The following is a 15,775-nucleotide window of genomic DNA, read 5'->3' on the forward strand; positions in this document are numbered from 1 at the left end:
CATTTTTCATCAGCTGCAATACATGAGGAAAAAATTATGACAGTACATGGAAAAAACTCAAAGTCTGCAGAATAAGATGTACTTTTGGACTTTACAAAGAACATTTTGCAAAAATGAAATGCTCTGTACATTTAATTTTAGTGCTGAAGCTATAGGCAATTAATCAATTAGTCGACTGGCAGAAAATTAATCAAAGGGTTAGTCACTGTCAGGAAAAAACGCCATACATTCACTGTTTACTGCTTCTGGCAAAGTGAGGATTTACTTTTCTCTGTTCTATATCACACTGTAAATATTTTTAGTTTTGGACTCTTGGTCAGACAAAACAAGAACTTTTAAGACTTTATATTGGGCTGCTAATCTGACTAGACTCAATGTTTAATTGATTAATCAAGACAAACAGGCCCTCATCAACACATGAATCAATAATGAAAGTATTCATTAGTTGCCGCCTTGATGTGATTAGGTGTTTGTTTTAATAATTATAAACTGCCATATTAACATCCAATTCATAGAAGGCAGCTAATGACTTATAGTCCACAAAAATAGAACTAATACATCCTGATATAAAACACTGGACGTCAAACGGCTGGCATGACGACTGTGATTGGATGACAGGAGCAAATCTGCTGACCAAATCCCCTCATGGCTCAAGCTGTGATTTGGACGAGAGTTGTCAGAGTGAACTCCGCCCTGCAGAGATGACTACAGTCACTGTGCAACACACGGCCGCACAGGCCAGCAAAGAGTTTGTCTAATTTGGATGAGACAACTTGGACTCGACTCGCGTTGAACCAACTGGCAAGCTAACCCAACGGGCAAATCTATGGTAGGATACTATTGTGTTTTAAGCATCTTCTGGTTAACTATCCCATGTTTCGTATACGTGTATTGAAAAAGTTACCTGCTGCTAGATGTTTAATCTTTCTGTCAAGAAGAACAAACAGCTCTGTGATTGACAGCCGCTTCAAAAAGCCTCCACAGCATGGAGGACTGACTGACTAGCTACTACTAGCTAGCATGTTGAAAGAGTGCGGTTCTAACGGTCACGCAGTGAATTATGCGAAATTTGCAGCGAATGACGCTTGCCCTGAAAACAAAGTTGGATTTTTGTACTCTAAATAATGAACTAATTCACGCCGATATAGTTTGTTTGATAGAAGGCTGTTTCATCTGCTGAAGGGGGAAAGTTTCTCTGCTCACCTTAAATCTGAGTACGATGTGTACAAGTAGGAGATTATTTTGTGACATCACAGCTAGTTTGGAGCCAATCATTGTCCAGTATGCAATTTACACCCAGTGGTGGAAAGTAACCAAGTACATTTACTCAAGGACTGTTCTTAAGTACAATTTTGAGGTGCTTGTACTTTACTTGAGTATTTCCATTTTGTGCTGCTTTATATTTCTACTCCACTACATTTCAGAGAGACATATTGTACTTTTCACGTCACTACATTTATTTAAGAGCTACAGTTACAAGTTACTTTTCAAATAAATTCACAAAACCTATGATCAGTTTATAAAATATGATCCATTGTTACAGATTAGACTGCCAAAAGTATATGAAGTTAAAATTAGCTCCACCTTGACTAAGTACAACATTATAGTACCGCTTACATATTAATGCATCAATAATGTAATAGTATAACACTGACAGTAACCATTCTGCGTTATGAGTATTTTTTACTTTTGATACTTTAAGTACATTTTGATGATAATACTTTTATACATTTACTTTTAAAACTTTTACTTAGACTTTTACTTGTAATAGAGTATTGTACTGTGGTTTTGTTACTTTTACTTAAGTAAATGATTCAAATCTTCCACCACTGTTTACACCAGTGGGATGTGGAAACATAAAACCTCCAGTACACATACACTGAGAATGGACTTTTCAGTGAAGTACATTAATGATGGAGAAGGAGGAAATGTAATTTTAAGAATTTTCAACAAGGTAATTGGACTTTTTTGTGAATTATTAGTATTTTTATATGTTTTTATATTAGAAAAATTTTGGGGGGGTGTCTTTAATTTATATATTTGTTTAGTTAATTACCTTGTAATTTGCCTTCATCATTTCAAGTGTTAATTGTAAAAAAAAAAAAAAAAAGTTCACATTTGCTTATAACCAGAAGCACCAGAATTATTTTTCTTAATTCTGTCATTGTCAAATGAGGAACAAAGTACTCGCTGGGCTGCAATTAGAGAAGACAGGTGTAAACTTTATGTTGTGGTACAATGATGAGACAGCCAGAGTGAGCTGCAGCTTACACTGCTTTCCTAGAAACTGAGGAATTGACCCCTGAATTTGTGACTTCAAATCATGGTTCATATTTGATAAAAATGTGAGAATGTGAACTTCACTTTGGTGTTATAGCTCCAAACTCCTACTCTCCCTGTCAGTGAAGCAGCTCCATGTACTCCCCCGTGTAATCAAACATTCAGGGGTTTGCTCTGACTTGTTTGCCATGGTGCATAGAATGAAAATTATGGTAGTTATGGTAAATTGTTCTTATTGTTGCTAGTGCGCTGACCCCTACCTGTAATTACTGGCAATCACTCAATCCCTTGTTTCAAGTCCATTTAATAAAGGAGTGTAAAGTGACTTGCAAATTCATTTAAAAATTGCCATATCTGTCTCCACACCTCTTTTTATCACAATAACCTGGCTGAATAAAACAGCTGTTGCTCAGTATGTTTAACCTTTAAAACAAAATTGCCCGATAACATACAATAGGCGTACCACTTTGACAGGTGGTGATAAATTGACATTCAACGGCAAGTGAACCAATATTCAACACAGCAAATATAACAAAATCATAAAACGTTTCTTTTTGATTTTGATGCTGTCATTACACTTTTTACAACTCTTTTTAAACTAAGATAATCAAAATGTTAAATTCAGTTTTGATAAAATAAACAATTACAACAGATATATATAAATATTCTATTTATATCTATTATTAGTGTTCATTTTTATCTAATAGCTGTTAAATTCTTAACTTACAGAAAGTACAGAAAAACCGGAAATCATTACTCTAGTTATTGGTGAGAAAATCAATAACAATATAGTAACAGTTACGTGCATTAACCTGGACTTTATGCCTAATGCAAAGGTCAGTGTAACCTATGCATTTAGATAACCACTCAAGTTTCTTTATGAATATGGATTAATGTGCTGATAGATCTACTCTGCAGGTTGTAGTATCCAGCGAGCCGTCAGAGCTGTCCTTTGTCCCCCAGCAGGTGGCCGAGATGTGAGAAGGGGTCATGCCTTTGGTCATGAGAAACATTGAGCCTCGGCACCTGTGCCACGGTGAAGTGCCTGATGGGATTGGCAATGAGCTGGAGTGTGTAACCAACAACACGTTGTCCGCCATCATCCGCCAGCTCAGTAGCCTGAGTAAGATCACAGTTAGTCATATTTATGTTTGTATCATAACATGTAGGAAGGAAGCTTCCTGACCTGTTTTCCCAGTAATTGTCACACAAACCATCTGTAAAGTGTAAACACAACAGCAGATCAGAACTTCCTTTTGGGCTCTCAGTTGACTTGACCCCTGACATATTGACTTGTATCTACTTGCTTAAATTTTCTTAATCCTTGGAAGGTGATTATCAGAAAACAAGACTATATACCCCAGTGTCACTTTATTGTTAGGCTTTTAAAAGACAAAAAACAACATGAATATCACATTAAAGACAAAGCAATTATCACCTAACTGTGTTAATGTACATTATTATCCAACACTGTAGTCAGTACTTACATCTATCTACTGTACACTCTAATCAGCTAATTTGTACAGAAGCAGACTGGTTTAAATGGTTAATGATGTGTGGCAATGTCTATACAAGCATTGGTATACCTGAGTGTGTTTTGTTGTGTATTATAGTTGGTGCACTGAAATATGTGAGACAGAGAGAGAAAAATGTAGAGACTATTTTGGGAAGCAAATTTACTCCTGGACATCTGGCGCAGTGGATACTCTGATTAGTGTGTGTGCGTGTGTGTGGATTAAGTGAAGTTACAGGAGCTTAGAGCTTATCGTAAAGCTTTGTATCGCAGGCAGACAAGATGGAGAGTGAGTGGGCGGAGACACAAACAGAGGCAGTCTAATGATAGTTTCCACATTAAGTGGATCTGAGCTGTTTGACGTGTGCCGTCCATGCTGTTATGTGCAGGGGACCAGACACTTAATGGTAGTGTATAATCCAGAGAAATATAATGGATTCAGAAATGTACAAACAGTAGTTGTCAAATATAAAGAATCCGTGTTTTATAAGATAATTGAATACAGGGCTCACTGTACTTGCAATGTATAAAGCCGAACAGCAAAATGTACAGTTGCTTCTTATAAAAACACATACGATTTCTGATTTGTAACTCAGACAACCTGTTAGTAAGGCTCTACTTTATCAAAAAACCATAGATAGTTTTTATCCAAATTTCATTGTTTTCCTTGTCCATTTTCTTTAATATTTTCCAGTGTCATGCAATATGCTGCTCTTCTTTCTTTACCTTAGAGGTTTGACACACTTTTCTATTTATTAACAGCTCCCTTTCTTCCTTCCTTTCCTTCTGGTTCTTTGCTTTGGTTGCAGGTAAACATGCAGAAAATGTTTTTGGGGAGCTTTTTAATGAGGCCAACAACTTTTATGGGCGCGCCAACTCTCTCCAGGACCGTATCGACCGCTTGGCCGTCAAGGTCACCCAGCTGGACTCCAGCGTGGAGGAGGGTTAGTTCACTGGAAATCATCTGTCTGTTGATTTAATATCTTATTTTCTACTCTGTCAATTATTCTCAGAATGCTTTATGTTAAACTTAAAACCTCTGTCTTGCTGTTTTGTAGTCTCTCTTCAGGACATAAACATGAGGAAGGCATTTAAAAGCTCTACTGTCCAGGACCAGCAGGTTTTGTCTAAGAGCAGCACTCCGAACTCGGTGGCTGAGATGCACAACAGCAGCGACAGGCCTCCTCCCCTCAGCACCCTCACTGCCTACAGGTACTGCATGCATTGTAAAAACTACAACACCTTAACAGGTTCCATTTTTAGTCAAGGCGTCTCATGTCATGTGGGAAATAATTTTTTCAATACAGAGAGGATTCTACTGATGCGATGAAATTCTACTCAGACCCGTCGTACTTTTTTGACCTGTGGAAGGAGAAAATGCTTCAGGACACAGAGGACAAGAGGAAAGAAAGACGGAGGCAACGAGTGAGACCACACTTTTATCTCTACTACTACCGTACTACTTTATTTTTATGTATTTATTTAACAAGTGGGTTTTCATCTCCTTTTCTGTCCCTCCATCCACCTCTCCCAGGAACAGAAGCGATGTGTTGAAAGCAGCACCCTTCAGCGCGAGGTGAAGAAAGTGAGAAAGGCTCGAAACCGCAGGCAAGAATGGAACATGATGGCATTCGATAAAGAGCTTCGTCCAGATCACCGCCATCCACAGACTCTCCGCCGAGGGGCATCGTCTGAGGGCTCGCTCTCCCCAGACAGCAGGTTAGTGCTTATTTTTTGACATAAAGTAGACATGCAACCAGGGTTTGTGTTTTTAAATGGAATCAACATTTAAATTGTCACAAACTGCACAGCTTTGGAGAAATGTTTGCAGTAATAACAGTTGCTGCATCTGCTCTGGCCTTGTTTTATATTCACTGGAAAGATATGCACAATGCCTGTGTGTCCACAATGAAAAATATATTAGGATAATAGTGTCAAAATTGCAGAAATAAAATATCATGAGGATTGCCCTGATAGTCTGATGACATAAAATGTCCTCTATGTCTCTGTCCCTATGTTTCTCTCTTTAAATATCTAAGAAAGACAGCATTTATGTTGAAAATGCACCAAGATTGTGTAACTGTATTATATGCAGAAATATGATAAGTAAGACAAATTGTAGATTTCTGGATATTTTAGTGAAAATTAAAGACAAATATTAGGAAGAATAAAATCTACACTGGACTTCAGTTGGGGGATAGATCCTATTTTAGATCCTATTTTCATGAATAGCACCTTATGACTCAAATAGCAATATCTCCAAATCCACCATCTGGATATGTGAAGACATTTGAATGAGAAGCTTTCTGTCTTTCATTGTTTATCCAGGCATGACCTCCCAGACTACCCCGTCCCTCCAGTGCCCGCCCACGCTTGTAATTATGCCAAGTCACATGATTACGTGCCTGGGAACGCACACCCTTCACCACCTGTGGAGCATGAATACCACAGCATTGATGTCAACTACAAGAGAGTAACCTACTCCACAGCAGAGCCTCACGCTGCAGACTGGATGAACGGTTCAACACATCCACCTGCAGATTACAAGTATGTTTGTTTGTTGTTTGCATAATCAGAGAAAGAATTAAACAAAATATCACTTTTCCACTGCAACAGAATCCTCTTTCTTTCACTGTCGACCAGCTCTGGCCCTTCACCACCTGCCACAGGCCCACTCATGCCATCAGCTCAGCAGACAGCCTTTGGTTTTCCTCTGGGTGCACTTCCACCAACACCACATAATGGAGTTTTGCATGTAGGCCCAGGCTACCCGCTCCCACCTGTACCTCCTCCAGGGCCACGCATGGTCCCTCCTCCCCCAGGTCCTCCACCTCCACCTCTCCCTCCCCCAGTTGCACCCTCACACCTAACAGGACACAGCGAAGGCAACCGAGCTGAGACTAAACCTGTGAGAGACGCGAGAAGCGACCTCCTGTCCGCCATCCGCATAGGTGAGTCGGGATATTGGCGCGGTTTATTTGTCATTGTTTTGTGCTGGTCAGATCAAAGCAGACATGATTGTATAAAACTATATCCTGTTCTGTACATGACCGTGGGCATGACAGGTGTAGAATATGTGTTCTTATTTTAATATACTGTATGTGTGCCCTTATTAGGCATCCAGCTGAAGAAAGTCCAAGAGCAGCAGGAGCAGCAGAACAAGCGGCAGCCGGTGGGGAACGACGTGGCCACCATCCTGTCCCGACGCATTGCGGTGGAGTACAGTGACTCTGATGACGACTCTGAGCTGGAAGAAAACGAGTGGTCAGACTGACCAAACAAAGTGTAGCACCTGGCTGAAGTTTTGCTTTATTGGATCTTCAGTGCAAATAAAGCAAAACTGTGAATCACTCACTTTGGCTCCACCTAGTGGACTCTACATACCAACCCACTGCTGCCAGAGTACCTTTACACTTTCTTCACTCCATTGATGAAATATGCAGTAACCGATGTCTCAGTACTAGTCATTTTTCACAGAAGACATTTTGACATGTCACAGTAAGAAAAGCACAGGTATATACACTAAAATGATGCTGAATTCCATATAGCTGCTTGCTTCGGGGGCCTGGTATTGTGCGTGTTGGCTCTCTACTTATTAGTAACACCTGTGCTTTTCCTATTATGACATGATAAGTCAAAATGTCTGCTGTGAAAAAGGCCTGTTATTTATGAATGAGTGCAGCAATATAAAGTAAAACTTGAAGAATTTCAGTATTTATTTTGATCATTTTATGCTACACATTGCTGTATTATATTATGTAAGTGTGGTAAGACATTTTGTAATTGTTACCTCAATTTGTGACCTTTTCACTGCTCCACGGTATGTGTAGTAGGGTATCATGAAGAGTCTGATGCAGTTTTGTTCGGCCATTAAATTATTATTTGTTTTGATGTGTCTTTGAAAATGTTGACATATCATTAAATGTTTTTCAGTATCAGCCAGAAAATCATGATGTGATTGTCTCCTCCTTTACCATCTTTTCTTTTAACTTAAACTCTCTTAGAGACTGAGAACCATAATCATCTAGTAGCTATATGTATAGTATAACCTAAATAGTATAACAAAGTATAATGTGTTTGTATTTTAGTTCACAGTGTTATTATCTTGTAGCTGTATTTTTCAATTAGTAATTTATCACAATGGTAGCTGATGAGCCCATAAGAGATGCCACTCAATGATTGAATAAAATTATGTATAAAACACTTCATTTTACAGTTCATGCTACTAAGTATTTATGTACATGTAATTATGAGGTAGTTATTGGTACAAAGCTATCAAATTAAATTAGTACCATGTAGTAATATAATAAAAGGTATGGTTATTACCCAGGTAAAAGCTGTAGCCAAAAAGCTAAAATATAAATAAATAATAATAAAGTGGTTGTACTTTGGTTAATTTTTTTAAAACTGTTTAATCGAGGTGAACGTTTCATTTATATCCATCAGAGGTCAGTAATGCACCTGGTTGAAGTGTGTAGAAAGGCGGAACTTATCATCGACTAGGAAACTGCCGAGCGTCGGACGCCATGTTGGCTCTACAGATAGCCAACCAAGTTAGAACGGAGGAAAGCGGTTGAGCCACAATGGAGATGTTTTCTTCCCGTGACAGTCTGGTGCCTAGCAGGTGATTAGCACAGTGAAGCTCCTCCTCTGCCTGCTACGTTTCAGATAAACCTGGAGAACTGCATATCAAGACAAGGTAAGACACTTATAGTAGGTTTTACATTTATGACAGTTTGAGATTTCCTTCCAGTCTTGGACCAAATATTGCGTGAATAATCTTAGCTTAACCTGTTTGTGATGATGATGAAGATAGCTAATGTTTGCTAGCTAGTAACCTGACTTACACGCGCACACGCACAAATCAGCTTTGCTCTCAACGTTACGTGTGTAGTAGTAACAAACATAACGCTGCCATCTGGACAGCAAACATATCCTCATCCATGAACAGTACGTTAGTAACTTACTGTAACGTTACCTTATCTTCAACCCTGGGTTAAGGGGACATTTATGAAAGGTTTTGCAGCCTCAGCTGAGTTAGCTAGTGACCTTACAGGCTTGGTCATTCATTACGCAGAAAGCACTGTGCTGGCTCTTTCTTGTGCGGTATGGTGCTCGTATTAATTGTGACGTGTACAGCCATATACTTTGTGAAAGGCTCTGTAACTTTAGCCTGGTTATCATTAGCTAAGATGAGGTACTGCAGTGTGTGTGTATTCAATTTAACAGACTTGACACCATCTGTGTCTCATAGTCGTTCCTCAATTGTTGCAGGACAAAAACTATCAAGATGGATACCTCAAAACTTCCTAAGATCCAGGACGAGGAGCGAGAAAGCCAGTTTGGATATGTACATGGGGTTTCTGGACCAGGTCTGGTATATTGCCCTTCTCTTTAAATGGCTGGATTGTATTGTTTAGTTTCTGATAGGTCAAAGCCACTTACTGTAAGTCATTTCTTCCAGCTGCTATAGTGTAGGCAAGGCTAAAATGTGTCTTTGAAACCTTTCACATATATTATATAGTATTGTGGCTCTCTCTAGGAGTGGGCAATGTGGATGAAATCCTGTATCACTATATATGTAATTTTATATTGTGCTATTGATATATAACCTGATGTTGTGAATTTTCTGGAAAATCAGTTGAGAAACAGTGTATGGATTAAACAAACAGATTTTTTCTTAAATGCAAAATGCGTTTGTATGTTACTATATGCTTGGTCTTTTACACATTTTTTAAACTATTCATTTTCTCATCATTGTATTAATACAACATTAATCACTGCAGCTGAATGTTGTGCAAGTACAAAATGTAAACAGGAAAAAAATATTTTCAGTATATTCCTTGTCCAACAGATTTGTTTATTGTATTAATTTCTATATTTTTCTGTCGCTTTTTTTCCCAAACCTATCCAATCAACAGTGGTGACAGCTACTGCGATGGCAGGAGCAGCCATGTACGAGCTAGTTCGTGTAGGTCACAGTGAGCTGGTGGGAGAAATCATCCGTTTAGAGGGAGACATGGCAACTATCCAGGTCTACGAGGAGACCTGTATCCTTTCTGCTGCTATATGGCCTTCCTCTGTAGTTAAACATGTAACAAACCATGCCATGATCTTCCTTAAAACTAAATTCACATAATAAATGTTACAAAAGACACATTTTAGAGCTACTTTACTGATGAACTTGATGTTCTTGCTGTTTATTTAGTTTTCCCTAACTTAATGCTACAGCTGGTGTGTCCGTCGGTGACCCTGTCCTTCGGACAGGAAAACCCCTCTCTGTAGAGCTGGGACCGGGAATCATGGGCTCCATCTTTGATGGTATCCAGCGTCCACTAAAAGACATCAATGACCTCACTCAAAGTATCTATATCCCAAGAGGAGTAAATATTAGTGCTCTTAACAAAGACATCAAATGGGAATTTACCCCCGGCCAGAGTCTTCGGGTAAGAAAATTACAATTTGAGTGTGCTGTGGTCTCTCCTCTGCAACTGTTCTGACTTTCACGTGATCTCCTCTCCAGGTTGGCAGTCACGTGACAGGTGGTGACATCTACGGCATGGTGTTTGAAAACTCCTTAATAAGGCACAAGATGATGCTTCCACCTCGCAACAGAGGCACTGTCACCTACCTAGCCCCACCTGGAAACTATGACATTTCTGTGAGTGTTGGTCCAAAAGCAAAACGCTCTTCTGTTGGATCACAATTTCCTGTGAAACTGATTTTCTGATCTTGTTGTATTCAGGATGTGGTTCTGGAGCTGGAATTTGAAGGCGTGAAGGAGAAGTTCACCATGGTGCAGGTGTGGCCAGTACGACAAATCCGCCCAGTCACAGAGAAACTACCCGCTAATCATCCGCTGCTGACTGGTCAGAGAGTTCTGGACGCACTTTTCCCGTGAGTAGTCCTCTCAAGAGTAAATTGCACACGCATTTGCCTTCATAACTGCAGACGTTAAACAACTGGTTGTGGAGGCAGGAAATCTTTATGAAATTATGATGTATTTTACTATATTGTAAATACTCCTTTGATGCTTTTTCGTTCCGTCTGTCCTTGCAAGCTACAGGGTGCTTCTCTGTAGTGTGCTGACTGTTGCACCTCAAATTTGCAATTTGAGTTGAGCAACTTCAGCCTCTATTTTAACTTGAGCTTTCACCCTTTTATAAACACTCATAAAGTTAGTCTTCAACATGTGTGGAGCCACTTATTTTATGCTGTGTGATTAAAATCTGTAAGCTGCAAATGAAACCGCATGACCTTCGTGCTGTATAGTTGCGTGCAGGGTGGCACCACTGCTATACCAGGCGCCTTTGGATGTGGAAAGACGGTGATCTCTCAGTCGTTGTCCAAGTATTCCAACAGTGACGTCATTATCTATGTCGGCTGCGGAGAACGTGGAAATGAAATGTCTGAAGTGCTGCGGGACTTCCCCGAGGTAGGTGAAGAACAAGAAGTTTTCCATTTGTCATATTTGTGATTTCTGCCCAGTATATACTTTACTGGATCACTTTCAGCTCCCTTTTAAGCTTAAAAAATGTATTATTTCCTTTTAATATTTGTTTAGAGCAAACAATCATCAATACAGCACCAGTGTTCACATTGTATAATATTAACACTGCTCTTTGCCAACAGCTTACTATGGAGGTCGATGGCAAGGTTGAGAGCATCATGAAGAGAACAGCTCTAGTTGCTAATACATCCAACATGCCTGTGGCTGCCAGAGAGGCCTCAATTTATACAGGTGCCAATCATTCACATTATACAGAACAGTGTCATTGTTAATTTTAAATGCTACTACATAGTTGTGTAGTTTAAGTGCTACTACAATGGGAAAGCTTGAATGGGCCTTGAAATGCCTTTATTTCTTTTCTGTTTTGTAATTGTTTGGAGAATCCATTAAATGCACTTTAATGCATTTGTAAATTGAATATAATTACCTCTGCAGGAATCACACTGTCCGAATACTTCCGAGATATGGGCTATAATGTGAGCATGATGGCCGACTCGACATCTCGATGGGCCGAAGCTCTGAGAGAAATCTCTGGAAGATTAGCTGAGATGCCTGCTGGTAAGTTCATGACTGATGTGATTGATTTATATGTATTTGTAAAGACGCCGTGAGACAGTTTGTTGTGAAACCAGCTACATCTGTGTCTGTCGTTGTCTGTAGACAGTGGATATCCTGCTTACCTGGGCGCCAGGCTCGCCTCCTTCTATGAGCGTGCCGGACGTGTGAAGTGCCTGGGAAATCCAGAGAGAGAAGGCAGTGTCAGCATCGTAGGAGCGTGAGTTGACTTTTATATAAGCAGAGATAAGTATGTCCTACTTTTTTTCCCAATGTCTGCTGTATACTTAAGCACTTAAGCAGCTCGTACATGTTGAAATTGACTTACAGTAGTTGAATTACATACATAATGGTGGTTCTGCATGTATTGCTGCTTACCTACATATTTCCAAAGTAGACTGAAGGTGTGTTCATACCAAACTCGCTCGAATACAGCTGGAGTGTTTTTTGGAGTATTTCGCAATCCGCGAATATTCGCTCTCATCAGCCGTTGAGAGAACTCCTCCAGAAGGGAGGAGGGGCTTACCTCCACAGATACCACATACTTTAGCAACGTTTATTTCCGCCATCAACTGTGACCGAAATAACCATTACTGCTGCCTTGTGCCTATTGTGGAAAACCCAGATACGCCGGAAATGCTGTCGTGTCTGGGTTCAAATCATCCGGAGGCGCAGACAGCTCGATGAATTTCACTGCCTTCTCCAGGAACTCTGTCTGGATGACTGCCGTATCCAGCGCTACTTGAGGCTGACCAAGGCCCAAGTAGTTGATGACTTATTAGCTAGGATCGGTGCCAGGATTTCACAGATGGACACCAACTACAGGCGTTCCGTCTCAGCTGCGGCGACAATAAGTTTGTCCTCGATTTCTGATTCTCCGTGACATCAGGAGAATCTCAACATTGATAGGCTTTCGCAACACAGCGTCATGCCAATTTTTCCTCAAGTTGAAACATTTTCAACTCACGTGGACACATAATCCTGTCTTTTTGCATCGCCCGGCAAAAATTTGCAACTATGTACTGACTTTGTATGTTATCGCGCTGCACACGTTTGATCTGAACACTTGAGGATTCAAAATTAATATTCTACCTTCCAAGCAGCTGTTGCTTTCAGTAACAGTGAAAATCAACTTGCAAAACTCGCCGTCAAGGATCCTCCACTTTCTAAAATTCAAGTTTCTGCAAGTTCATTGTCGTAGTGTTATAAATCAACTAAAACGAATGGATGGTTGGAAATCAAATATGCACACAACATAACGTCTTGTAGCTCCACTTCATGTTGTAGTGTTGAAGCTGCCTTTGGTGGTGAAATAACTATCTCTACCTCGTAAAAGTATTATTTTCTGTATGGTTTTCCACATTTGTGCAAAATAGTGGGTCTTGCAAAAGTCTTTGACAGCTAGACCCCATGATTAGCTTTAGGATTTGTTTTTGTTCTTTTTCATGGGAGTAAGAAGTAGGCAGCGTAACAAAACAAACCAAGGCATGTAAGGTACATTATCAATTATTAGGCTGACCTTTCCTTAAATATTTTGAATTCCTCTTAGTGTGTCGCCCCCTGGTGGAGATTTCTCAGACCCTGTCACTTCAGCCACATTGGGAATTGTTCAGGTAAGTAATGGATAGTGGCTCTTCAGCCCTTGATGCCAACATTTGGCTTAATTCACCTTGCAGTCAATATTTCTTTCTTTTGTACACCATTCTGAGTTTGTGTCAATCTTTTTTGTTTTCTTCTCTTTAGGTGTTCTGGGGATTGGACAAGAAGCTGGCTCAGAGAAAGCACTTCCCTTCTGTAAACTGGCTGATTAGCTACAGCAAGTACACACGAGCTCTGGATGAATATTATGACAAACATTTCCCTGAGTTTGTTCCTCTCCGTACAAAAGCCAAAGAGATTCTCCAGGAGGAGGAGGACCTGGCTGAAATTGTGCAGCTTGTAGGCAAGGTGAGGCCGGTTTAGATTATTTAACCATGGTATAACACAAACTATGGCCTCAAAAGTAAATAAATGCACACATTTTTTCAGCCAGTTAATTGATGCATTTGATGTGTGAAATCTGTGTTTTATAGAAGAGGCTTTTGTCAGAGCCATAGAGTTAATCATTTAAATTGTTAGCATGCTAACCTGTTTAATCAACAACTGAAAAAATAAAGGGGACTGATATTCATGGACTTTTATCTTGTTCCCAGGCTTCTCTTGCTGAATCTGATAAGATCACTCTAGAAGTTGCAAAGCTCATTAAGGATGACTTCCTGCAGCAGAACGGTTATACCCCCTATGACAGGTGAAGACAGAACAACTCACCAACCACAAAACACACATCTTTTCCATTCAGAAGGCATGAAATGGCTCTCCCACCTTCGTATTCTTTTAAAAATCTACAATGAACGTATTGAATCTTGTAAACATTGAACTATCTACTCTCTTTGCTCCACAACAATTGAAGACAAAAATCTTTTTCATATTCATATTTAAGTCGTCTTTTCAGAAGGAAATTTCTCACAAGAGCAGCAAGTTAGCAACATTTCTAGAAAGTATAGCCATGAGCTACAACAAAGTCATTACTGTCTGGCAACTATACATATTAGAAATTGATGTATTTTAAGTGATTTCTGTGGAAAAATAGAAAAACTAATGTGAGTCAATTAGTTTAACATAATGCCAGGTAATAACATCTAATCATCAGTGGATATGAAGGAGAAATGTCTGTAAATATTTTTCCTTCATGAGATATTTACATAAACTGTGAGCTTCACGCATGCTTCTGTCCCTGCACACAGGTTCTGCCCCTTCTACAAAACTGTTGGCATCCTCTCAAACATGATTGCTTTTTACGACATGGCCCGGCACGCGGTGGAGTCCACAGCACAGAGTGACAACAAAATCACCTGGGCCATGATCAGGGAGCACATGGGAGAGACCCTGTACAAAATCAGCTCCATGAAGTTCAAGGTACATGTTTGTTCCTCATTTTTGGCAGAGCTGTTTAATGTTTGGTTTTTTTCATCAGTCAAGATAAATAACTTGTTCTCTGTTGATGTAATGCCTGTTAATGTTCATTGGATTCTTTAGGACCCTGTTAAGGATGGTGAAGCTAAAATCAAAGCAGACTTCGCCCAGCTGCTGGAGGACATGCAGAACTCCTTCCGGACCCTGGAGGAATGAGTTTCTTACCTCTCAGTTCCTCTCCCAAATATCCAAACCCCAGTGCAGTGCAACATAGTGCAGATTAAATGGCCCATGTTCTGAATGTCTGCCTCAGTCATGTGAACTCCTTTTATTCCTTGGTGTTTACGTCCTCTTAAACATTCCATGACCTGCACAAATTTGCATTTCGTTTAGTTGATTTTTGACTCATCTACTTAAGAAACACACTACTGTAATCCCCTGAGTCCCCTGATGATGATGATGGTTTGTTCTGCTGCTGTAGCAACACCTTCGCTCAGGCCATTGCATAGCACCTACAGATCACTACACCATCATGTTGTGGTTAAAATCAGTGGGCCCCAATCAGGAGCTGCACTTGCACTTAACTAATAGCTGCAACAAAGAGTGGAAAGGGACGTTTCTTTTCCCCCAGATGTGACAGTGATTAATCAAACGGGAACATGCACGTGGATAAAGGGACAGACGTAACACTGTATTACTGTATATCAGGGGGTTAAAAACATTCTTCCACATCTTACCTCTTCTGTGTGATAGTGATGTCGTGGACTATATACTTGATATGTGTAAAAATGTAAATGAATGAGTCTGTTAGCATTGTGTTGTAACAAATGTCTCACTATTATATTCATAGTACATTACTGTCTCCTGAAATAAATGTCAAGAAATGACTAAAGTTCATCGTGTGAACGTCTGAATGCCAGCTTTATAAAGCAGAGGATAAATATGTTTAATAACAAATAGTAGTA

At 39.8% G+C, this 15,775-nt stretch overlaps 2 protein-coding genes across 5 annotated transcripts; both read left to right on the forward strand.

Moving 5' to 3' along the window:
* The first annotated feature begins 590 nt into the window (after window positions 1–590).
* wasf3a (WASP family member 3a) lies at window positions 591–7,147 on the forward strand. Of its 3 annotated transcripts, none has more exons than XM_044221602.1 (9): window positions 591–829; window positions 3,247–3,403; window positions 4,603–4,737; window positions 4,852–5,005; window positions 5,101–5,218; window positions 5,334–5,512; window positions 6,122–6,340; window positions 6,437–6,744; window positions 6,910–7,147. In XM_044221602.1, the coding sequence occupies exons 2-9, from the start codon at window positions 3,271–3,273 to the stop codon at window positions 7,065–7,067; spliced, it is 1,404 nt and encodes a 467-aa protein (XP_044077537.1). In that variant the 5' UTR covers window positions 591–829; window positions 3,247–3,270; the 3' UTR covers window positions 7,068–7,147. The 3 variants fall into 3 exon arrangements, with proteins under 3 accessions (XP_044077537.1, XP_044077536.1, XP_044077535.1); XM_044221601.1 differs by having other exon boundaries at window positions 592–829; window positions 3,244–3,403; window positions 5,328–5,512; XM_044221600.1 differs by having other exon boundaries at window positions 593–829; window positions 5,328–5,512.
* A 1,212-nt stretch (window positions 7,148–8,359) lies between these two features.
* On the forward strand, window positions 8,360–15,705 carry LOC122887910 (V-type proton ATPase catalytic subunit A-like). Of its 2 annotated transcripts, none has more exons than XM_044221598.1 (15): window positions 8,360–8,492; window positions 9,068–9,165; window positions 9,715–9,843; window positions 10,025–10,239; window positions 10,317–10,454; window positions 10,539–10,690; window positions 11,066–11,228; window positions 11,426–11,534; window positions 11,739–11,861; window positions 11,964–12,078; window positions 13,408–13,471; window positions 13,602–13,805; window positions 14,051–14,145; window positions 14,642–14,813; window positions 14,934–15,705. In XM_044221598.1, the coding sequence occupies exons 2-15, from the start codon at window positions 9,084–9,086 to the stop codon at window positions 15,024–15,026; spliced, it is 1,854 nt and encodes a 617-aa protein (XP_044077533.1). In that variant the 5' UTR covers window positions 8,360–8,492; window positions 9,068–9,083; the 3' UTR covers window positions 15,027–15,705. The 2 variants fall into 2 exon arrangements, with proteins under 2 accessions (XP_044077533.1, XP_044077534.1); XM_044221599.1 differs by lacking the exon at window positions 8,360–8,492 and adding an exon at window positions 8,549–8,743.
* The last annotated feature ends 70 nt before the right edge of the window (window positions 15,706–15,775 follow it).

Source organism: Siniperca chuatsi, linkage group LG14 (genome assembly GCF_020085105.1).
Source record: "Siniperca chuatsi isolate FFG_IHB_CAS linkage group LG14, ASM2008510v1, whole genome shotgun sequence".
NCBI lineage: Eukaryota > Metazoa > Chordata > Actinopteri > Centrarchiformes > Sinipercidae > Siniperca > Siniperca chuatsi.

Coding starts and splice junctions, on each gene's coding strand:
- wasf3a (XM_044221601.1), top strand. CDS start 3,271: ATGCCTTTGGTCATGAGAAACATTGAGCCTCGGCACCTGTGCCACGGT. Junction 5,219..5,327: donor AAGAAAGACGGAGGCAACGA/GTGAGACCACAC, acceptor CACCTCTCCCAG/GAACAGAAGCGATGTGTTGA. Junction 6,745..6,909: donor CCTGTCCGCCATCCGCATAG/GTGAGTCGGGAT, acceptor TGCCCTTATTAG/GCATCCAGCTGAAGAAAGTC.
- LOC122887910 (XM_044221598.1), top strand. CDS start 9,084: ATGGATACCTCAAAACTTCCTAAGATCCAGGACGAGGAGCGAGAAAGC. Junction 11,229..11,425: donor TGCTGCGGGACTTCCCCGAG/GTAGGTGAAGAA, acceptor CTTTGCCAACAG/CTTACTATGGAGGTCGATGG. Junction 13,806..14,050: donor TTGTGCAGCTTGTAGGCAAG/GTGAGGCCGGTT, acceptor TCTTGTTCCCAG/GCTTCTCTTGCTGAATCTGA.